The sequence below is a fragment of the Lepidothrix coronata genome, unplaced genomic scaffold, assembly GCF_001604755.1.
Source record: "Lepidothrix coronata isolate B3197 unplaced genomic scaffold, Lepidothrix_coronata-1.0 Scaffold169, whole genome shotgun sequence".
In the NCBI taxonomy this organism is placed as follows: domain Eukaryota; kingdom Metazoa; phylum Chordata; class Aves; order Passeriformes; family Pipridae; genus Lepidothrix; species Lepidothrix coronata.
The window spans coordinates 1866903-1891462 of NW_016690349.1; the positions used below are offsets into that span (position 1 = coordinate 1866903).

General features: G+C 41.1%; 1 protein-coding gene across 3 annotated transcripts; it reads left to right on the forward strand.

Moving 5' to 3' along the window:
- The first annotated feature begins 14716 nt into the window (after positions 1-14716).
- Positions 14717-24342, forward strand: LOC108504621 (alpha-1-antiproteinase 2-like). Of its 3 annotated transcripts, none has more exons than XM_017829841.1 (5): positions 14717-14823; positions 19646-20311; positions 21257-21527; positions 23331-23478; positions 24089-24342. In XM_017829841.1, the coding sequence occupies exons 2-5, from the start codon at positions 19663-19665 to the stop codon at positions 24281-24283; spliced, it is 1263 nt and encodes a 420-aa protein (XP_017685330.1). In that variant the 5' UTR covers positions 14717-14823; positions 19646-19662; the 3' UTR covers positions 24284-24342. The 3 variants fall into 3 exon arrangements, with proteins under 3 accessions (XP_017685330.1, XP_017685332.1, XP_017685333.1); XM_017829843.1 differs by lacking the exon at positions 14717-14823 and adding an exon at positions 15310-15411; XM_017829844.1 differs by lacking the exon at positions 14717-14823 and adding an exon at positions 15559-15689.
- The last annotated feature ends 218 nt before the right edge of the window (positions 24343-24560 follow it).

Genomic DNA, 24560 nt, shown 5'->3' on the forward strand with positions numbered 1-24560 from the left:
AGAGGTGGAAAGGGACAGGAGGGAGTTGAGGGGAAAAAAGAGGATAGGATAAGTAGACCAATAAGAGGATAAAAAAGAAGTGGTGATGAAAGCATGCTGAGGATAGTGACATTGAGCAACAGCAGGACTGGAGTGACTGGACATTGGAATAGGCTGCCCAGGGAGATGGTGGAGTCACCGTTCCTAGAAGTGTAAGAAAAGACTGGAAGTGGCACTTAGTGCCATGGTCTAGTTGACAAGGTGCTGTTTGGTCATAGATTGGACTCGATGATCTCAGAGGTCTTTTTCCAACCTAGTTGATTCTGTGATTCTGTGACTTGGCCATTTGGAAAATACACAGTCAGATTCTCATAACCAATGTTACATTATCCAAGAGAATGGTCACAGCAGACAGTGAGCACAGTCCTTTTTCAGAGTGTGCTGCTGACTATATCCCAAGCTGCAGTCCCGTGTCAGCCCCTATCTTGACCATCATAGTGAACAGAAAGAGCAACATTTCCCAAATGAAGGTGGGGCTGATGTGAAAACCTGGCTGATCCTAAGCAGCCTCCAGGAACACTAACTTTGCATTACATTCTAAAATCAGGCCTCAGCAGAAGCAGGTGACAATGTAATTTTCTTCCTTTCTTTAAGCATCTCCATGGTCTTTGCAATGCTCTCCTGGGACCAAAATGGCCACATGGAATCAGCTGCACAAAAGTTGGAGAAGCAAGAGATCCTTGAGGGTTTTCAGCGTTTCCTCCAGCTAGTGAATGAGCATGACAGCAGCAGATGACCAAGCATCACTAATTCACAAGCTTCTGGAGGGTTCCTAAATGCTGCATGATGTTAATACTTTTGGAAGGTTCCCAAAAACTTCCTAGCCTGAAAAACAAATCTGTGATTACCTAGAGAATAAATTAAAATAGCAGAATTGTGAAAGAGAATTGAGATGGAAATATTTAAGGGATAGAGATGCTTTGCCACATCTGAGAGCATGTAACCCTTCCCAAAACATCTGCCACTGCAGGGGCAGCCTCAGGTAAGGGAGAGGAGAATTTCATCCCCTGGGACGCCTTTCTAAGGTTTCTGCTGAAGCTAAGGACTTCTGCCACCCACTGCTTTTATCCACTGCCTATCTGCTTAAACACATGCACAGATGCACAGTGTTAAAGTCTGTGCTCAGACCCACCAGCTAAATCAATCTTCCTCCTGACCATATCTCCCAGCTCCCATCTTATGTCTAACTCAGAAGTATCCATACTAAAGCCCTATCCCCTTCAGGAAGAAAAAGAAAACCTGCTTAGCAATAACTGCACTTTTCTGGAAGAACGTTGCATGTAAACATTCACTTTCCACTCTCAATTTCTTTCATCTTTATAACACCTGAATTTGGGATCCCTATCTGAGAAGAACTGAGAGCATATGGCATACTTGGCTGTATATAAACTCATGATACATACAGGACACTGCCAAGACAAAAGCCTCAAGAAATTCTAGGATTGTTGCATGGGGACACTACTGGTAGCTGCTTCTTTTACTGTTGCTAACTGATCATCTGTAAGTAGCTTCCCACTTTGTGTAACTCCACATAACACTTCTACAGCAATAATAATTTTCTTCATTTGGACCCAGAGTCCTTCACTCCATAATCACCTTTTCCTAAAGACATTTCTATTCCCAATGTGCAACGGTGTGCTGACTAGTCAAAACACGGGAGATCTGGATAGCTGATCTGCAAATATTAAAGAACAGAGAGAAAATAAGAAAGAACAGAGGGAGCCCTCACTGGCGTCACAACATGCTGGAACAAACACATGGAAATTCCTGACAGAGTTCAAGGTGAAAAAGTTGACTTTGTAGTATCCTTAATTCTTGTAAATAGTACTAGGATGTCATGGTTAACAATTATTTCTTACATCTTGAGCTTCTGGTAGGGAATAGAATCCAGATGAACAAACGACACCTAGAGGGGGAAGATCGTTTTGTAACAGACAACCTTGTGACCCCAAGCTAGTGCAGTGTGACCATCCTGGGAAGACTGGAAGTGAGTTCAAGAATTAGGAAACTCATCAAGGAAACAAATTCTTCTCTTAGACAGAACGAGAAAATTAGATCCTCCCAACAAATTTCAGTGCAGGTTTCCAGAAGTCTTTCTGGGGAAATCCTGAGGACCAGGGACCTAAGAAGCTACAGAAGGATTTGAAGGGATTGTTGATTTCCTTATTCCAAATGCTTGTTATTAATCATTTCAGTTAACAACACTTCAGAGGCAATGAAGAACATCTCTGCCCATTGCCATTCTGAACATCAGCTCAGTTCTTTTGATTCTGAAACCCTTGTGGTCCACCACCCTCGTTTTAAGAGGAGAGGGAACAAAAGGAAAAAGGAAAAAAATAAAAAAGAAAAAGACATGTTGTGTTCAGCCTTTCCCTGCAATGCCTGTGCTACTAAAATTGGATTTGTACATTTCCTTTCAGTGGAAAAGATCCACCAGCTCATCACTTTCCCTCATCTTCCTCCCTGCTGCTGCGTGGGCTGACAGGCAGAGCAGCACAGGGAATAGGGGTGTGTAGCAGCCACAGGTGTCTATCCACTGACGTGCTCTAAACATGCTGTTGTCTGCAACTACATCTTTGCCCCTCCTGGTTTGCTTTATGCACAGAAAAAAATACAATAGCTAAATAGTATTATCAATAGACATCCACGCTGCTCTCTGTACAGATCATGGTAAGTGCCACTTTTCATTTTCTTTGGCCATTGAGTTGCCAAGTAAGAAGTCACAAGGGGTCCAATAATGTTCCTACTACCAGGGCAAGGCAGCACTGCACGAACTACAGTTCCACTGGTCCTTCCCTTTCTCTTTGCTCACAACCCACCAACTGCAGCTGGTCCTTACCAGGGATGAGTTGGAAACTGTAACAAAGTGTTATGTTGCATGTCTAAGGGCAAAAGAGGATATAAATGATGTGCTTTAGACACCAGCAGATTCCACATTACAGTTCATTATCATATGGACTATCTCTGGTTTCTTGTTGGTTTTCTTCCACTTCTATTTTACTGGAAATTTTCCTTCTTGACCCTAACCAGAAACACAACCTTCTTCCTGAACTGGTTTTTTCCAAATGTGAATTCATTTATTGAGAAAATAACTGCACATTTCACATTGCTGGATCACCCTCCTCTGCTTAAACTACCTGAGTCCAAAAGACACAGGACCTCCTCTGACTGATTAAGGTGACTGATTTCCACCTCAGACCTGGGACCAGCTGCTCTCTCACAACCATCAGTATTGTTCTCCTTAAACACACCTGAACAAAGAAGAAAAAAACCTCCAGAACTTAAACAGATTTTGTAAGAGCAACACTATTATTAATATTTCATAGCAATTGATTACTAGAATTTTCCATGCCTCAGTTGTGTCATCTATTCCTTGTAATTTTGTGGCATTCAGGAGTTTCAGTTACCAGAAGCAGGACTCAGCTGCTGCTGAAGTGAGTGTGTGTGGGATGGGAGCATTTCCCCTTGGAGGCAGGTTGGTGCCTGTACATAGTCCTCCACATCCTTCCCTAATTCCCACTGATCTCATCCCCGGATCTGCTCCTGAGTGAACAAAACACCATGCTAGGGCAGATCTAACAACCAGTTTCAATTCTGCCCTTTGGATGAAAAACATTGTCAGAAAACCACAGTTCATTTTCTAAGTAAATGAGCTGAAAGTTTCTCCAAGCAATCAGCATGTTTTGTTTGACCCCAGCTGAAAAGCAGTGCACTACTGAGCTAGAGGAAGTACTGTAAGAGTCAGACAACATTTTAAAGAAGCTTTTAAAATACTGTTCCAGTTCAGAAACTGTCAAAATTAAATGCTTTAGTTTTTCATCTAAAAAGTATTTGGGGAGAAACTATTCAGCAGATTCAGCAAAGGCTTCAGAAGTTGCTCTGGGCAACCTGACACAATATGCTTGAATGAAGAAGAGTTTTGACAGGAATATTTCACCCTGTCAAAGTCTGTCCCCTCTTCACCATGCAGCTGACCTTCCCCTAAGCAGAAAGTCCCTTGGTGTTTATGACAAAAGAAACACAGGCAATATCTACATTATTGGCTGTTCCTCGGGAATGATTATCTGTCCCTCGTCTGGTTAATGTTTTTGATACAGTGTGGGTTTATAACATTGTTCAACAGCTGAAGAAATATGAAGAACAGGACAGACTCAAAGAAATCCACTTCTCTGACCTTCTCCATGTACATTGGAAATAATTGACTAGAGCAGGAATATGTATCTCCAACAAATGGCCAGATTTAGAACAGCTACTGAACAGCTTCCATAAACTGAAACCTTCGGAGGTCCAAAAGACCAAGTTGTTCCTTTTAGCTTGTCGTCTCCTATCCCCTCCATGGCCACGGTCTCCCAAAATCTGGGTGAGTTTCTGAAGGTAGGAAGGTAGGAAGTTTAAAGTCAAAATAAGACCACACAAATCTTCTTGTTATAAGCAAAACAAGACTAACAATGAAACTTGGCATTAAACTGCATTTTTAGTGAATAAGAGGTATTTCAGGCCATTCATCTTCACCCAAAGACATAAGGTAACTCTCATCTGCTAATATCAGTGCACTATTTGGCCAGATTGTGTTGGATATGTCTGTATACGCCCAGGTTACTCGTGGTGATGGTCAAGAAAAGTTGTGTCTGTTTGCTACATGTCCATGATCACTATCATGTAAATAGTAGCAAACAAAGTATAATCAATGTCAGCTAAAAACTGAGCTAAATCAATGCTGAATTTGCACAACTGTCTGTTTACATATTAGGAAATACAGAAGTTGGTGTGGCCCCGACAAATGTGTCTCGAGACCACCTATGCAGATATCTTTAAATCTGCTTTTGGGAAGGCACCTTATTTTTACATTGAAAAAAATGCTGGATATTGCTTATCTCCAGTATATGAATATCTCTGGTTGAAAGTGAGACTGAGGCCACAGAGTTGAGTTTTTCCATCTATACAACTTAGAGTCAAAAATTAGGAGTCGTGCTGGAAAGCCAAAAGTCATGGGTTGCACAGGCCGTTGAGAACATGGCAGAGGAATACACAGATGGCAGGAAGAGCTGAATAGAAATGTAAGAAGCATTTCCCCCCAAGCCTATAGGAAGGCAACCAGCCAACAGCAAAAACCTTTAATAGAGGGAGGTGAAATCCTTCTTACCCACAACAGGACCTGAACAAATACAGGAAAGCCCTAGTATCTATACAGCAGGGAGAAAAAGGGATCAAGAGCAGCTCTTCAGAAAAGAACTTAGGGGTACTGGTAGATTAAAAGCTGGACATGCCCCGGCAATGTGCACTTGCAGAAAGCAAATTGTATCCTGGGCTGCAGCAAAAGCAGCAAGGCCAGCAGGTTAAGGAAGGGGATTCTGCCCCTCTACTCTGCACTGATGAGACCCTCCCTGGAGTGCTGCATCCACCTCTGGAGTCCTCAGCACAGGAAAGACATGGACCTGTTGGAGTAAGTTCAGAGGAGATGAATATCATCAGAGGGGTGGAGCAACTCTCCTGTGAAGACAGGCTTAGGGAGTTGAGGTTAGTTCAGCCTGGAGAAGAGAAGGTTCCAGGGAGACCTTATTGAAGCCTTTCCATACTTGAAGGGGGCTTATAAGAAAGATGGGAACAAACTTTTGTCATGTTGCAATAGGACAAGGGGTAATGGTTTTAAAGAAAAGAGGGTAAATTTAGACTAGATATGAGGAAGAAATTCTTTACAATGAGGGTGGTGAAACACTAGAACAGGTTGCCCAGAAGGCTGGTAGATGTCCCATCCCTGGAAATATTCATGTGTCTGAATGGGGCTCTGAGCAACCTGATCTTTTGCGGGAGGATTGGACTAGATGTCTCTTAAAGGTCCATTCCAAACTGAAATATGCTGTGATACTGTGGAAACAACATCATGTTAGTAGCAAACCCACTCCCTGTCTTGGCCTCCCTGATCCATAGCAAATTGTGAGCCCGAAAACTCTAGTGTCTGTGAGGCTATTTGGCATCACAGGATCCTACACTGCTACCATCCCTTCTGTTCAGTAGCTTGGGTATGGTTGATCATCACAAAGACACAGACCAGCCTGACAATGCACATTTTGTGAGTCAAACCACAATACTTTCTGAAATATTTTCTTCTTCACAATCAGTACTTCCACTGTTTTTGCAGTCTTAGTGTTGGGTAAGAGATTTTCCAGGATGAGCTGAACACAAAAAGGCTTTTTCTTTAATTTGCCAGAGAGCTGAGGAAAGGGAGATAAGAAAAAGCTCATGTCATCTCATTAAGATGCTAAATTGTTCATAAAATATTCTCATAAAATTAAATATGGGAAATGTCAAGTTCACAGATAAGTGACTGCAGCTACTACAGAGGTGAAAGACGTTTATGAAACAGATGCTTTCTGTAGTCACCTTTGATACTCCACCAAAACTGACCAGCAGATCAGTGACTACAAAAAGCAGAAAGCATTTGAGAAAATCACTTATGAAGCCAAAGGTTTTGATCCCATAGGCAAAGTGATAATTCTTGTCAACAACATTTTACTCATTGTAGGAAGCACAATACAAGAATAGTATGTGCTGTCCTGCCACATCTCACTCAGTGATGTCATTCATCTCTCCCAGTCACCTCTGTGATGCCAGAGAGGTCCTAGGGGCACAGTGTGATGCTACCCCCACTCAGCAGCAAGTGCCATGAGCAAGGACTGCAGCCCTGGAACACCTGGGAGGAAAGAAACATCTTCAGTGAGCTTGTTACTCCTAACCCAGCACTTATGTAAAGCCATAAGAGTGCTGAGAGCTCTCTAAACCACAAAGTGTGGTGTGAAATACACTCCAGAGGCATCAGCCTGTGGCTTTTTGGAGAGATCATGCAGTGTTTAGCTGCAACATAGTGCATACTGACGAGCATTTATGAACATCTGAGTGCAGTCACTCTGTCTCTGAGACCTGCAGATCTAGGGTGCATTTGTAAAAAAGCATACAGAAATTTTGATGTCTTGGCCAATTTTGTTCTGTCATTTGCAGCAAGAATAGTGACAAAGGTACTTCTAAAAGATATTAATTTGCAAGCATACAAGTGTAATTATGGTGGGTATAAGGTTTTGAACTCTATTGATGATAAAAATACCAGTAATCCACCTAAAAGCTTTGTAAAAGACTAAAAGAGTGTCATATTTCTGATGCTACCTGTAGTCTCAATTCAAAAAGTTTTTGCATTTGCCTAAATATTCTTGAAGCAGGAAAATTTTTCCCAAGGAAGAGTATCTGGAGTTCCAGTGGCTGATCATCTATTTAAAAACAATTTAGTGCAAAAAGTTGTAAGTAACTTGCAAAGACATAATTATACTGTTTTAAAATTGTTGAGATTTTTGATTGAATATTTATTGAAGAGTTCAGGGTCATTTCACTGTCAGATACTTTCACAACCAGACCCAGCAGAGGATTACTAGCTATGTTGCATACATGTGATAGAATTAAAACTATATTGTTATATATTGTAGGTATATTTGTATACAGTATTTAACATCTGCTACAAATAACTACAGAGCAGATGGGTGATTATGTAGTCTGTGTAAGATGATACCAGTTTAAACATGTCACAAGTACAAAGAAGTGAAACTTAACTTGTGCCAAAATCTTCACTTAGTTACCCTAATAATGTGTACAAGTCCCAGATATTGCAACAAGTCAGTCTCCTGAGCAATACAAACAGTAACTTTTAGTGGTCATGAATAAAGACTTTGTTGATGTGGATGCAAAGTATTCTATAATATTTAAAACAGTAAAGTCACTTAAATGCTTTAATCTTTATTAGAGGTTTCTTTTCCTGAACAGTGGCAAATGCTTGTGTAGCCCAAGATTGTCCAGTTGACATGAGTGAATGGACCTGTTCAGGAGAATGAATGGGAACAAAATATTCATCAAAACAGCCCATGCTTATTGGGAATTACTCAGAAGGGAAACTGTGCTGTTCCAAGCTGATGAGCAATGCCTGGACATACCTCTGTATATACCTTCAGGAAGGGTCTGCCTACCCACAAGACATTTCATCAACCCAGACCCAAGCAATTTCTTCTTGTTTTGATGAAAAGTACATTAATGCATCATTCCTAGCTAAGAACCTTCGTATGCTCCAGGGACAAGAGCAACCTCTCTGTGCCTGGGTGTGTCACCACTGGCTCTCACCCCAGCCCTCAGCTCAACTCAGCAAGACAATTCCTGCTCTGCTATGCCTACACAATCCACAGCACTGTCTCATGGGTTGCTTGAATTAGACCAAAGACAGAGAGCTGTCTGTCAGAATGAGATTTATTTTATTTTCCTTTCTTTAATTAAGGATGAGAGTGAACCACTATGCTTATGTTATCCATCTGTGGGGATACTGATGTGTGCAACAGGCCTGGCAATGTGCTTGGGCCTTCCTATGGTGCATGGCGTTTTCACTGTCTTTACACAGCACAGGTGGGAGATATTTTCCAGTACCAAGAGTGCAAGAACAGTCCTGTTTGCTTTGTTCAGGGGACAATGTTCTTAAAAATATTGGGTTGGACTGGACAGTTGGACTGGATTTATATTTACAGCTTCCCTCAGCTCCCCACCCCAGTTACAGATACCTCTTAGCTCCTCTGAGCGTCCCAGGTCCCTCTCAGGTCCAACAATGGGTCAGAGAACTCTGTGCTTTGAAGTGAAAAATAAGCCAACATTAAAGAAAAAGCAACAAAGTAACCAATCAAACAAACAAACAAAAATTTTTCAGAGCATTGGAAAAGGATAAAAAAAATTTTCTTAAAACAAAAGAGAGAGAGAGAGAGAGAGAGAGAAAAGAAGAGCTAGGCAATTATAAGCTGCTCAGCTCAACTCCAGTGCTTGGGAAAATGCTGGAAATATTAGGAAAGCATCTAAAGATGATAAATAGCAAGAAAAAAAGAAAGATGACAAAATGAAAATGGTTTTGTCAAAAACAAACCACATCAGACCAACCTAATCCCCTCCAATGGCAGAGTAACAAGGCTTGTCATTAGGAAATAGTTGGGCTAAAGTACAGCTTAGCTAAGCAACAGCAAGGTTATATTTAGGGTCAGTAAGACATTATTGTCTTACATGACATATTCTTACATAAGGTACAGAAATGCACTACAATATTAGTGCAAGATTGGAAACAATTTTCAAAGGTTTTAGTGATCCAGCCTCAAGGAAAATTTGGGCTTTCTCAGGGGTATGCTCTGGGTGTAGGCTGATTCAACATTTTCATTATCACTGGTATAAAACACCAGGTATGACAGTGGGGGGAGGTAGAGTGGAGCCCAGAGGCAGGATAGAGCAGCTGGGTACAGGATTATGGAGGATCCAGTTTTTCCTCTGGAAATGTAATGTCAAATCAGTGTCAGCAGGCAGGACCCCAGCAGTCCAAAAAGCACAGCACAACCACCTTCATCCTAGCATTTTCTAACAGTAGAAGTTTGCAGTTAATATGTCCTGCTGAGGTGCCTGGCATGTGACAGCCCATCCAAAAGTCCCAGACTTTATCACCTGCAGTATCCCACACTACCAGTTTCTGAGGTGTGCATAATAATTGCTACAGATGGTGGATGGGACAGAAAATGAGATTCTATGGAAGACAAGGCAATGCAAATGCTGGAGCAATCAGCCTAACATACAGGAGATGGTAGACTTATGGGGTTTAAAATCAAACTAAATAATGAGCTAGTTTTCAGTCTGCTGGGTCTTTCTGTAAGTGGCCAGTCTTCAACTTCCTAGCCATTTCAGAGAGATCTAAAGGCATCTGGGAAAAGGTGATGTGCTTTTTAAGGAGGTATTTGAAAGAAGAAAATGTTTCCACAGGGCATGTGCAGAAGTTGGTACCCCCTTGAGCAGCTTCCAAGGTTCAAATCTTTTATGGACCATATTTCTCACAGCTCAGGGCAGGAGGCATGCAGACATTTTAAACCTGCAGCAGCCTAGGGCTTTTCTTCAGTGAAAAAAACAACTATTATCAAAAAAAGATCTAACATTGAGAATGTTCAGATGACATAATTTTAGAGCATAGAAACAACAGGTTCACTGAATCTTCCTCTTCCCCACAGTTCTCCAGAGGGAACAACTACAAACAAACACAGACAGGAAGGCAATTTGACCACATAAAAGGTAAAGAACTATCAACATGTGTTCTCAGACCCAATCACATATATTTTTTATTCATGGCTCAAGAAAGAAGAGTATAAGTCTACTCAGATAATAATAAATGTATATGTGCAAAATCAAACATGCGTTTGAACATTTTCCAAACTCTGTTCTTCTGTGCTAAAGGATTTTGTCACCAGAGACAGCTCTCCCAATGGCTATCAAAAGCTTCCTCTTTGGAGATGCTTCTTGCACACTAAGGAAGCAAATGGATTTAAAACGCAACCTCTTGAACACCCCACTATGGACACATCCTAAAACTTACCATCTTAATGGACATATGTGAAGGAAAATGCCAGTATCAAATGTTTCTTTGGTAGCAACTTACTTCTAACTTTTAAAAAGCCCATTCAAGTTTGGCTGTTCCAAAGTTCAACAGTTTCCTTCTCCCCACCACATAGGCGATTAGGAAGTGTATCAGTAGCTGGCCTGAATTACAGGCATGTAATTCAGAAATGTACAGAAATCAAGGCAGCTACGTGGATCCTGCTGAGATCCAGTCAGTGCTGGAAACTTTTGAAGTCTCTGAGGAGAAAAGCGCAGTATCACAGAGGAATGTGTGCCACATGCCATGGCTGTGGCATGCTGGGAGCGTGGCAGATGGTCCACCAGATTTGTCCACCAGATTTGTATGTCCCCTGTGTGCATAACTGTGTGCTGTGCTCTGGCTGAGCCTGTGCCTGGGCAGCCAGGACAGAGGCTGTCTGCTTACCCTGTGCTGGCTGTGCTGGGGCATACCAGGGGACAAGGGAGATGACACCTTCCTGGGGGGCTGAGTGCTCCAGGGAAAAGCCTCTGTACTCATGTGGTGAGAAGCAGAGGGGAGTCTCTTTGCAGGGTGAAATGCAAACCTGCAGTCCAAGTGGAGACAGGGACTCCTGAGAGCATGGTTTCTCAGTAATTTTTATTATAAAAGGAGAATAATTTACTTTGGAAGGCACCTCAATCCCACCACCTGGTCACAGCAGCACCAGCCTGGAATCTAGCTCAGGTTGCCCAGGGCCATGTCCAGCCAGGTTTTGGATGTCTACAAGGATGACAATTTCACAGCCTCACATGGTGATGTGCCCTTGTATTTCACCTCTCTGTGAATATCACTTTCCTTACATCTCTTTTATGTTTATCATGCTGCAGCTTTCATTCCCTGCCTTACTCACTACCAGTGCACACCTCTGGCTCCATCTTCTCTCTAACATTGCCCATTATGTAGGTGAGAACAGCAAGTACAGCCTCTCCCTTTGCCTTCAGCAGGTTGAAAAAAACCTGCTCCTCCAGCTTCTCCCCATTTGTCCTGGGCTTCAGCTCCCAGAGGCCATCAACCATCTCGAAGAGACAGCAAGGATGTAGAAGGATGAGATATGTCTGGCAGCAGCATCCTGCACTTTGGTCAGGTTAAAACAATTGTGAAACCACAGCCTGAGAAAAGAAAGAAGCAGACTCCAAGCCAAATTCTGGAAGTGATAGAAAGTAACAGTCTCCTTGGGACCCAGAGAGTCTATACTGTATTGCAGGAAGAGGTTGATGCTAGACTGGAAAAAAGGGAAGGGACTCACTGTCTCAGAGGACCATACCGTGTGTGTTCCCTAATTGGAGGTGGAATTAACATCTGAGCAAGACACTCCCCTTGGAGTGAGCCCAGACCTACTGTGGAGGCTGGCAGGGGGCAAGCACGAAAAACAAAGAAGCAACTTAAAGGTGAAGGTCTGCTGCATGGTCACTTGGAAGGACTGGAGCAGCCCCTTGACACAGTTGTACTTGATCTGTATTGGCACTTGTTCCATCTAACCTTTTCTTTTGAAGCATGGTGAGAAACAGAGCTCGACAAATTAAACATGGCCTGGCAGTGCAGAGAAAGATACAGCTTTCATCAGCTCCATGCTGACATTTACATTCAGCACTATTGTAAGAGGGACTCTGTGCTCTCTGTACTCCAGAGGGCATTATCAGAACAGACACAATTCATTGTGTTTTAAAAAGGCTTTTAGAGAAATTAGCTAAATATTTTAAAAATACAAAAATGTTTCTGTACTAGAAAAGCAAGTATACAGTTCTTCTCATTTAAATAATTAATTCTTTTTTGACTACGGCTAGCCTGTTTCCAAGGGAATTCATGCTGGATGACTCTTGTTAATGTTGCCAATTTACTAAAAAATTAAATAGTATTATTAAGATCTTTTAATAATAATAATATTTTAAAAACTCCAAAGTAACTTGGGGTTCAAAGTAATAAAACATCTACTGTTTCAGACCAAGAGGACCAAAGGGAAGGATTCCTGTCTTTCAGAATATCAGAGCACTGCCTACATAAGCCCACTGCCTGCACAAAGAGAGAGCTGAGAGTTCATATGCAACATATTCTAATTTCAAGTATTGAAACAGTGTCTCAGCAAATTTCAAGATGGCTTACATGATTGAATGAAACTGTTGTATATATGAGGAAAAAGAAATCAGTTTTCACATTGCATGTAACACTGGAGATTGATACAGATTAGATTTTTTTTACTTCATTTTCCTTCTTGCACTCCCACAGAAACATCAGTAGGTGAAGGGCACTTTCAATTGCAAGACCAAATTGCTCTTAAATGAAGTCATGTTAGGTCGATTGTTTTTTTCTTCACTTTTCTCTGTAACTTTATTCATAGCTGCACTTTTTTTTTTTTTTAATTGTGTTCTCATTTGTCTCTTGGTGCAAGTATTATTCATCTTCAGTCTGAATATGTTCTAGGTAAGTCTATGTAACCTCAGAGGCTGTTTTCATTTGTTAGTTTACAGAGAAGCAGGTTGCATGTGCCCAGCTGCTGGTTTGTCAGCCTGTAAACAATTCAAACACGTTTCATAGCAGTCTGGACCAAAACTCGTATTGAACTGCTCTGCTCACCTTCGTGCAGGCAAAAGAGGAGAAAGAGAGGAGAAGCCAGGAAGGAAAGGATTGGCAGCAGCTCCAACAGCCCAATATGCACGGAACCTTCTATGCTGAACCTACTAGTAGTTTTGCATGTGCAGTCATAATGCTTACCTTTATTCCTAACCCATAGGAAAAGCCTACCAAAACATTTATCCCATTATTATAAAGCTTTTCTTTCTGAAAGACTCTTCCTTGAAACTGTAGTACAAGAAAAGACATTTTCACTACATTGAGGTGCTGGAGCATGTCCAGAGAAGAGAAACAAAACTGGTGAAGGGTCTGGAGCACAAATCTTATGAGGAGTAGCTGAAGGAGCTGGGGGTGTTTAGCCTGGAGAAAATGAGATTCAGGGGGGACATTATCACTCTACAACTACGTGAAAGGTGAGGCTTCTCCCAAGTAACAAGTGATAGGACAAGAGGAAACAGCCTCAAGTTGCTGAGGTAACCAGGAGAGGTTTAGTTTGGGTATTAGGAAAAATTTCCTCATTGAAAGGATTATCAAGCACTGGAACAGGCTGCAGTTATCTAACAGACATGTAGATCTGGCACTTAAGGACATGGTTTAGTGGTGGACTTGACAGTGCTGGATTAATAGTTGGACTTAGAGATCTTAGATGTATTTTCCAACCTAAATGATTCTATGATCCTACTAAGTATAGCACCTTTTCTCCTTGAATTGCCTATCTCCCAAGGGAATGCTCCTCCTCGGTGGAAGGCATTCACCAGGGCACTGACCTGTAAGTTTTTCCAGTCCATACCCACATTAGCACAACCCCTGTGGTTGCCCCTCCATGGGTGCTGCAGGAGCACCCTTACAGGGGGATCGTGTAAAACACGGGTGGTCTGACCACATGGGTCCAGCTCTGTGTGAAAGCATGCTCTGGTCTACTGGCCTGCCACTTCCTTGCCTGCCCTTTGGCAGTGTCTGCGCCTTGTGCCAGCTCACACTTGTGGAGTGCAACACAGCAGTTTGTCCTTCAACCAGTTGCTGCATGAGGTAAAGAGTGACCCCAGTCTGGCTGAGGTGGGCTGGGTACCATGGGCTCCTGAATGCCCATCTCTGCCTTCATGCTGCCATCCCTACAGTAACCCTCAGCCACTACAAACATCAGTTTGTATTTTAAGATAACTATTAGAGATGTCCCCAGAAATTGGCCCTTATTAATGGCAATGTAGATAATTAAGAAATAGTGTATAATTTTAAACAAATATGCCAAAGAAAAGCAATTAAAAGTCTGGTGTAGAGGAAGGAAAATATTTCTGTGCAAAATACTAACTTGAGATCTGGCTGCAACATTCATCCACCTGTCTTTTCCTTAGGCTCCTGTCTAGTATTATATGTATGTTTAATTTCACTCACTTCAGTACTTCTACTATATGAACTCATGCAGTTTACAGAAGTTAATGATGCACGTGAAGTATTTGGTAGAGTGAGTAGTGTCTGGATTCCCAGCAGGAGGATGTGTAGAAATGCAGGAGGACTCTTATGACTCTTCTAAGCAAAGGCAGGGTTTGGCCATGCATATACAGCAAAAATCAGATGCCTGCCCCCAAAAATTGTCTTCACTGTTTACTCTGCACCATTTCTAAAGTAGTAACACTTGTCTGCCCTGGTTAATGTTTTCTAGAGGACGCTTTGCTTTCATAATGCTATTTAACAGTATAAATAAGAGAGGGAGCTGCAGGATAGTCCTGGTGAAGACAGCAGAATCCTTTGAAGCTGCTGTAAGTAGTGATTTTTTGCTTCCTATAGAGACTTCAAAAGTGTCTCCTCTTGTTGCAGGCAGTTGATTTTAAATCTTTTCATCTTAAATTGAAATCTGTCCTAGATAAAGAGGCTTTTATTAGGTCAACTGGATATAAAGGACATAGGCATCACAACTGAGACAATGAGTTGCCTACACATTGTCAGGTGGCTGACAGAAGTAGTAAAAATCTAAAAACCAGAGCAGGGTATCTAGTTGCCTTGCAGGACAGCAAGGTGATCTCTGGACCCAAGAAATCCTAAGAGTGGGACTTTCCCTGATGTACCCCCTGCTAGAAGAAATAGGCTCTGCTACATTAAAAGCCTGAGGGTGGGTGATTAGGGCTTTTTTTTTTTTTAATGTATTAGTGATTCTTTTTAAGTAATTCTGCTGATTTTTGTACTGAAGGTCTACAAGAAATACTTTGCTTAGGGGGTGGTATAGCTATTATCTGCTTCCCTTTCAGACGAGACATTATTGCACTAATCATCAGGTTACAGGACCGTTGAGAGGGAAGGAGAGAAAACGGTGAATTTCACGTGCTCAGGGGAGTGAAGATCACAGTGAGGTCAACACGCTCAATGAGCCAGAGACTGGGCTGTGGTCAGGTGTACACTGGAAAGTAGAAACTGGGAACCTGGTCTGATCTGTTCTTGCAGAGAGAAGAAAATCTCTGCTGTCTCACCTGACTTCCCTAACCACTGCACTCATTCTTTTTTATCTGCTTTTTCATCCTCTGGCTTCAGTAATGCTTCATCTCTGAGTGTGTGCATTAACTCAGGTTCAACAGCAAATACACATGGTGGCCTGGTAGAACAGTGAGAGCTCATGTTCACCTGTTTCCAGGTAAAAGGAGGCCTAGAAGTGGGTGATGCCACTCTCTGGGTGAGTTCCACAATGCTAAACTGGCTTAGAGAAGATAGAAGAAACAGAAAACAGCTCTGTGAATAGTCACATACATTTCTAGAGGATAATGTAAACTTGGCTTCCATGTTTCTGCTGTGAAAGGAATTACTTTTAATGAAATACAGTGGTTAGCTTCTGTGAAGACTCCAGTGCCCTTGGCTTGTGTCTTCAACCTTTTAGGGGCCTCAGGCATAGAGGCATCAAAACTCTGAATGACAAGAGAAGTAAATGTCTAGATGATCAGTCTGGAAAAGGCCCTGATCATGTCCAGGTGCATATAATGAAGTATGCAGAAAGCTTTCTGGCCAGTCAGGAAAACACATGAGTTTGTTGTGCTGTTTGAGTAGCTAGTCCTACAGCAGGATCCTGAGGTCATGTTCTCACACACAAATATGGCTAGTCAAGTCTTTCTTTTATGGCTTTTTTTTGTGTGCTTGGGTGATTTTTTTATATGTTTCTGAGTAGCTGATATTAGTTCAGCAGACCCCACTGATGGTGGTAGTGGTGGTGCTGTGTCTTGATATACCTGATGCTCCCATAGTGCAGCTTTCAGGAAAAAAATTTCTCAGATTTCCTCATTCAGAAACAATTAGGAGGGTAGCAGCACCATCTGGCGAGCAAACAGCTTTTCTATTTCATGCCTGCATATGTCTTTGAGTAATGCAAGTTTTCCTGTTAACTGAAATGAGATTATCAGGAGTACCCCTTATGGGAGAAGTATGGGATGAATATTCATCTCCTGGAATATTACATGGGACTCTAAAGGCAGAAAGTTGCCTTCAGAATTGTCTCTCCAAATCACAGAGATAAAATCAGCCCCCAAACGGATAAATTAGCTATATCCACAAAGAAGCAAGTTCTGTCAGTCAGAAAACTCAGTCCAGCTCACTTCCAGGTTTTCTGGTGGAGTTATTCTAGGGTAGCTGCAGCTAATCCCAGTATTCTCCATTTTCTTGCTGAGTTGCATGGTAGGGAAGATTGTGTGAGAGGGAAGAGGTAATATACTCAGCAAGTGTTATCACCAAGTCTACTACAGATAAATTGCTGAAAACACTGTCCTCCCAGCGTTGGCATGCGCTTGTGTCATTATCTGGTTCAACTGAAAGCTCTTCTTTAAGCAAGATATTCTTGAATACCACAAATGTATTGTCATTGTAACACACACAAAGAGAAGAAAAGAGGCAGAGGTAAATGTGGTTTTTTCCATGTTATTCAACAAGTCAGTGTAGATTTGGATTTTGAATTGAAGTGCTTTTCACTTCTATTGCCATGTTGATGGACAAACTGTTTTTTCTGGAGATTATATGAGTAAAGGTCTTAAAATAGGGAGCTTTCTGCAAACTTAGCTCCTTAAGGAAATTTCTTAAGAGCTTTATAGCTCGTGTTCTCAGCTCTTTGCATTTTAATAAATCATTAGCAAGTATGCTTCGTAGGAAAATCCCTCAATCATTAAGGCCACATGAGAATCTGCGGCTTCCGTTTTATGCTGAAAGGGTCTCTGTTGTCAGTTTGTCACTGGTTGATCGCTTGCTAACCTAGAAGCCACAATAATATCATATGAAATACTAAGTATGAAGTATTGAGTATGAAGTTACAATCCCTAATGATATTATGAAGGCTTAGATGATGGAAATTTTATTATAAAAGTACCTTTATGTTTCAAAGAAGGGACTGATGGAGTGGGTCATTTGTATCTTCAAGGCTTAAACAACAAAAAAAGACCTCTACAAACTGCAGCTGCCAAATCTCTTATAATCTTGTGCTTTTAAAACCAAACATTATCAAGATTTTTGTGAGGGCTGACTCACGATTCTTGACTGTTTCTGATTGGCCAGTACTGAGTAACAGATGGATGATTCAGATTCAGATTGTATTTAATTATCTGTGAATTCAGAGTTGTAATAAAAGGAAATTAATTCCATGAAAGTACATAAACTAACCACAAAATGTGAACATGTCATAACTACATAGAGCAAAAATATCAGGATAGGGAAAATACCCTTCAGAAAATGGTAACCAATTTTTTAGAGAACCCTTACAGCAAACCCATGCTATATCCACTAGCCACAGTTTTGAGGTCAAGTCAGTTAAATACCTTGTATACTTTGTATTCCAAATAAATAGAAGTTGGCATTTTTAGGTGTACATAGAAAAGCCCATCTATCTGCTATATTTTGTAATAAATATTGAATGTGATGAGATAGGGAACAAGTAGCAACTTATGTTTAAAATAAAATGTTTCATTTTTTGGTATTCATGTTATTCTTGATAAATTATGACTGCAGCTGAGTAAATAGTTCATAGTAAATAATTTAACCAGAGACAAGTTCTGAATCAGCCTGCTGGATATGTGGAAATAGATTAAGCTTAGCTCTGATGCTTTTGTTTGGGAGCTGATTTCTTTTCAAAGTCTGACATATATTGGCTCACTGACAGTGGTTTTAAATATTCAGAACTGGACCTCTTATGCTGAGTTACAAGTAACTGGATATATTGAGAAGTATCATTTCAATGTCAAAATCAGAGGAGACCAAACTATAATTTAAAACTACCTTGTACAGTAATTGAAAATGAAGTTACCAAGAACCCTTATAGTTCTTACACTTGTCAGTAGCACTGTAGGTGTTATTGCAAAGAGGCCTGCTTTTTAGAATTACTTATAACAAATATGTAAATGTTTGAATATTTGATTATAGCTTGAAAATGTTTTGTTATTCTTATAAGTCTAACTGTAAGTGGATATTCAACTACAAATATAATTTTCTCCCTCTGATGTTATAGATAAAGCTAGACTGTAAGCATAGCACTTTCTGACAACAGAAAGTCTCTCAAGTTGAATCATGCCAGAGATGAAAGGTGCTATTGCTGTAATATATCTCTCCTTGCACAATTTTAGCAAATATGGCTCATTATCTCCCCAAATCCTTTGCAACTTTTTCACCATTTCTTTGCCCTACATTCCTACTCTGAAATGAGGCCTATTGGGACAGTCATATTCCCATTTCCAAAGTCCCTTTGTAAGAGCTTATACAGTGCAGGGTATCAGCTCTGCAATGAAATGTAGCTATGACAGCCACGTGTAACACACTGATAAATGTATTGCCCTTCTACCAGTAGAGCACCTGATAAAAACAAGGCCTTGTTCTTTGTTAATGATATTGACTGCTTCTGGTGAGCTGAAAATGAACCCACTCAAATGATTTTGTTGGTCTGTGAAAAGACAGCACTTTGTTTCAGGTTCTTATTTAAAGCATTACATTATTTCTATTCTGGAAAAAAAACCAAACACCTGTTCCTTAGAGAGGTAGGGGTTTATATTTGGTTGCTGCTGAAGAACAGCCACTACTAATTTGTCCTTTCTTGAAATAGGATGCATTATCAATCTGACCAAAATTTTATTTAAAGATGTCCTTCCTGCCTGTTTGCTCAAATGCTGTTTGTATGTAGCTACTAATTGCTACTCACTTGCATGAATTTCCTCTTTCTCCTTTTACTCATAGAACATCCAAACTTCTATGATGAGCTTTCCAGAAATTATTTAGACCATTGGTGTCAAAAGCACAGTGGTACTGCAGTCTTCTAGTGATTATCCATGGTGTGTTTTCTGGTGGGATATGCTCCATTCTTCAGCCTGCTGAGGGTGCTGTGTATTCAACTAATCCATGCTGAATTTTGCCTTTGCGGGTATTTAGGGTGAGGGTGGCAGAAAGAGTTGGCAGAGACTTGCCTGGAGGCCTGGGAAAATAATAAAAAGAAAAATCTGGCAAGAATTGGAGAACATGGAAACTGAGGACAAAAGAAAGAGATATGATTTTTTATTCAGTGGTAATGACAGAATAACTATTTCTACCTAATTAATTTATTTACCTTAGAAATATCTTCTTTTTTTTTCATAGGATTTTAATACAAGAAGATGAAGAACTCATTCTACCTAAGTTTACTACTGGCTGGGTTTCAAGCTGTTGCCTATAGTCAGCTCTCACCCAGTCACCACAATGGACATGATCCAAACGATCCTGAACACCACATGCATCATGGAGGTGAAGCAATTGCTTGCCTCAAACTTGTGCCAAATAATGCTGACTTTGCATTCCAGTTTTTTAAAGAGGTTACACTGGAGGCACCTAATAAGAACATTTTCTTCTCTCCTGTAAGCATCTCCAGTGCCTTTGCAATGCTGGCCCTAGGGGCTAGATCAGCCACTCAGACCCAGATCCTGGAAGGACTTGCCTTTAACCTTACAGAGATTCAGGAGAAAGAGATACATGAAGGCTTCCACAACCTAATTCATATGCTGAGCCATCCTGAGGGTGGAGTCCAGCTCAACATGGGGAATGCCATCTTTGTAACAGAGAAGCTGAAACCTCTAAAAAAGTTTTTAGATGATGCCAAAGCTCTGTATCAGCTGGAGGCTTTTACCACTGACTTTAACAATCCCCCAACAGCTGAAAAGCAGATCAATGATTATATAGAGAGGAAAACACACGGGAAAATTACTAATTTGGTCAAGGACATGGATCCACAGACTGTAATGCTTCTGGCTAGCTATGTTTTCTTTAAAGGTAAGCACTCCAGGGTTCGCATTCACACGATTCATTCTTACCAACAGCCCTAATGTCAGCTGCCTCACTTCAAAGCTGGTCTGGGAAGAATTTCAAATGATCTTTGCTGGGCCAGAGGATCCCCTCATGGTATAGTGGAGGTGGTGGAGAGATGGCAGGATCCTGCTCGGCATGGGGAGGGAGCTGTGGGCCACACAGGCTTGGTTGTCTTTGTGACAGCTCCAGGAGCTCTGCTCCGAGCCACAGCTGCCCGTGTGTTCAGCTTGAGCGCGTGTTCGTGGGTTTAACCGTAACTCCTATTGCCCCATGTTCTTCTGATTTTCAGTAAAGGCACTGAGACTCATACATGACCTAATCTTTTTAATACTTCTTTTTAAAAGTATGCATGATTCAATGGCCTAATTTACTGCATACTCCTTTTTTTCCCCTATCAGAGTCCTTTATATATACACTAATATTTATATATGGAAAAAGCTGGTAATGAATGGGGAAGAACATTTTAAGGAAAGAAGTGGAAACACTGTGCATTTCTGATGTGGGTTAGATGATGTGCTCTTAAGCCTGATATAACACATCTACAAATTGAGGCTTATGATTAAAGTCAATAGAAATTAAATGCATGCAGTACATGAGTACATAGATTATGTTTACAGAAAGGCCACTTAGATCACCTGAACAGAAAAGCAGTGGTAGACACAAAGAAAATGCCTAATTATTTCATTACTGGCATCTGAAACACAAAGTGAAACTGGAATCCAATGCACTCTTTTGACCAGGTAAAAAGATTCTTGTCTTACTGTGATATACATTTTAAAGTGTTATGTTTGAAACTTCTGTATTTAACACATGGAGGAATAGGTGAATATTATTATGAGCTATATAAAATTTAATCTATGATGGGATAGAACATGGGATATTCAGTTAAATTCTCCTTCTTTGTATCAGGCAACTGGGAAAAGCCCTTTAAGCCAGAGCATACCGAAGAAAGGGAGTTCTTTGTGGACGCTGAAACTACTGTGAAAGTCCCTATGATGTACCAAACGGGCAGATTTGACTTCTATTTTGATGAGGAGCTGTCATGCACTGTGGTACGGCTGCATTATAATGGCAGTGCTACTGCATTTCTGGTTCTGCCAGCAAAAGGGAAAATGAAGCAGTTGGAGCAAACTCTGGACAAGGAAACCATCCAGAAATGGTCAGATCATCTCTTCCAGAGGTAATCTTCTGCCAGTCAGCTGCAGCAGCACCTATATTTATAGTATTTTACTCTTTTGGGAATGCAAAGACTATGAACTTGGTGATTCTGGGGAACGAGTGGGTTATTTTTGGCTTGTGTGCCCTACCTGTAAAAATCTTACAGCTGGTTTGTATTTAACTATTCTTTTGTTGATGCTTGAGTGATTTGCTGCTCTCCTAACCAGAGTATCCTGATGGGCTTCCAGGAGCTCCGAATAGCAAGCCTAGATAGGTGTTTCTAAAATACTCCATCAAGTCAGTGGAATGGTGGCAATTTTAAGGCAAATCTTCTATACCGAGATTTCAGCTAATGTGTTTTACCTCTCATATATCACCGATACACCATGATGCAGGCCCATGTCTAAACCTCAAATGAGCCATAACTTTTACAGTTTGTAGTATTGCATCCATACATAATACATCCTACACCAACATCTTCCTTACAGAAACCCTTGCATCACTCAGCAATTGTTAGAATGGGCAAGTGATTAATTGTGAATATCCCGATTTTCTGGCATTTTGTTTTGAAACTATAAAAATCTAATGAGGTTCAGTTAGCTTCAACCATTGACACTAACATCAGCTAACATGTTTTACAACCTTGTTTGTCTGGGAGAGAAGAGATCTTAGCAACAGCAGATGAGTAATATCAGGTTAATACATGCTTAATTTACCAAGCTCTGCCCTGATTCACAACTAATAAGGCTGTGCAGTTCACACCCATGTATCTCAGTGCATCATTATAGAAATACCAGCACAGTTTGTAAAAACATAATGGGTAGCAAATTGGATATAAGCTAATAATGTGATACCTCAAATATCAAAAATAAAAATGTGTCATTCTCAGCTGTAATATCAGGATAATCCTTCTCTAAATTAATTTGTGGTGCACGTTCATTCAAGATAAACACAGGAATAAGTACTTCATGGGAGAAACTGTGAGAACCAAATGGCAATTTCCGTTCTGCTGTTGAGGCCAGTGCTAGAGGTCCCATCCTCTTCCAATGCACTGGGCAGTATCACACAAAGGTTACAGAAGTCCAGTTTGGATCCTGTCTGTTTTGCTATTCAACCCAAGCTGCCTCTGGGCAAGACAGCAAAAGACTTGAACTACCTAAAGGGTAATCACTGCTGCAGGTGACTTGGATGCTCTGAGCATCCCTGAACAGTGCATGAAAAGAAATCCAGCAGAAAGCATACTAAGCAGGAGCTGTCTACAAATAGCTCACAGTCAAAGGCAAACTTGATCATGGCCAGTCCACAGGAGGACATGGCCATGTCCAATTAGAGGACATGGCATCCAAAAATGCAGACAGCAGGGCCAAGACCTTTCCTGAGCCATGTTGAACGCCACAGTTATGCCAAAAATACTTCTTTGCTTTGAAGTGCTGGGGTTTGCCACACTTCTCCCCAAGCAGACTTTGTCAGGACTTAACTTCAGCTCTCCACCTTCTTGAGCGACATGAGCTGTCACCTCAGCCCTCATCTTCTCTGCCTGTAAAGCAGGGGCCTTGTTACTGTCCTACTTAGCAGAGTGCTCTCCGATTTCCTAAAGCAAAATACCAGATAAATACTATTATGATTACTATTATTATTATGATTAAGAATGACAGTGCTTCTATCAGCATGAAAAGCACCAGCAATTGAATTAGTGCCCACTGTACATTCAGAGTCCAAATTCCTGGGGTTTGACACTCATGGGAATTGCACAGCTTTCTCACTATCATTTATGTTGGTGAAAAATCCTTCTCATCACCCACTTTGTTTCTCTTCTACCTAACAGCTTTATGGATCTCTACTTCCCCAAATTTTCTATTTCTGGGAGCTATGAAATAAGTAACACCCTTAGGAAGATGGGAATTGTGGATGTGTTCACCAACCAGGCAGATCTCTCTGGCATCACTGGCACCCCAGAGCTGAAGGTTTCCAAAGTAAGTCTGTGGCTGTTGGCCCTCTCCTTTTCTTTCACAAACACGGAGGAAAACCCCTCAGTGACAGCATCCTGAAACACCAGCTAAATACAGCTCCCAGCTTCCCAGCTTGCCTGCAACAGGGGTCATTTAGGCCTCAGCCCGCAAGCTTACAAGAGGAGTTTGGTCTCTGGTGACACTGGAGATCAGATTAGATCACTGCATGTCTGTTTTTTCAAAGACCGGTATTGGCCAAGATTTTTTGGGCAGTAACTAAAACATGAGAGGAATATCAACCCTTGGCTCCTTGACAGGAACTGCTAATGCTTCCAGGCACACCACAGCCTGTCCTCCCCACCTTGGAGACTCAGTTTTGGAGGTGCAGGCAAACACTTACAGGTGGAACCTCCATTCTTCATCCAATCTTTTGGACTTCTTTTTTTTTTTCAGGGGATTTATGTAGCTCCATCCTGGTCCTCATTAAAGCAGCCATGACTACAACAATACAGCTCTTCTGCCTCTACTCACTCCTCAGTAGATGCCTCAAAGTAGGGCTGCTTTAAAAGGAGGCTGATTCATCCTTCAGGTGGCTGTTGACTGCCCAGAATGACTGTATTTTCTTTTTTTCTAGGTTGTTCATGAGGCTTCTCTGGATGTTGATGAGAGAGGTACTGAGGCAGCAGCAGCAACTGCTGCTGAAATAATGGCAGTGTCTCTTCCTCCTACCATTGAATTCAACCGTCCCTTCCTCATGCTGATTTTTGACAGAGATACAAACAGTACACTCTTCATAGGAAAAATAGTTAACCCAACTATCACTAGCTGAAGTGAAATATGACTTTTGTTTGCTATTACCAATTAAAGATATGAAAATGCATTACATGATTCATTTCCATTTGTACCAGAGTGTATATTGTTCTTTTTCAGCAACAGTTTTCATTTTTATGCCATCGTCAAAAACTGTTGGTATTGACCATGACAATTGCTGAAGAGGAAGGAAGGAAAATGTTTTAAATTCAGCTAGTAAAGAATGCCTTTTTTACTTTACTGAAGGTCAAGGAAAGACCCAAGATTTGCCAGCATTCAGAGAGAAACATATATAT

Coding starts and splice junctions, on each gene's coding strand:
- LOC108504621 (XM_017829841.1), top strand. CDS start 19,663: ATGAAGAACTCATTCTACCTAAGTTTACTACTGGCTGGGTTTCAAGCT. Junction 20,312..21,256: donor TAGCTATGTTTTCTTTAAAG/GTAAGCACTCCA, acceptor TCTTTGTATCAG/GCAACTGGGAAAAGCCCTTT. Junction 21,528..23,330: donor TCAGATCATCTCTTCCAGAG/GTAATCTTCTGC, acceptor TCTACCTAACAG/CTTTATGGATCTCTACTTCC.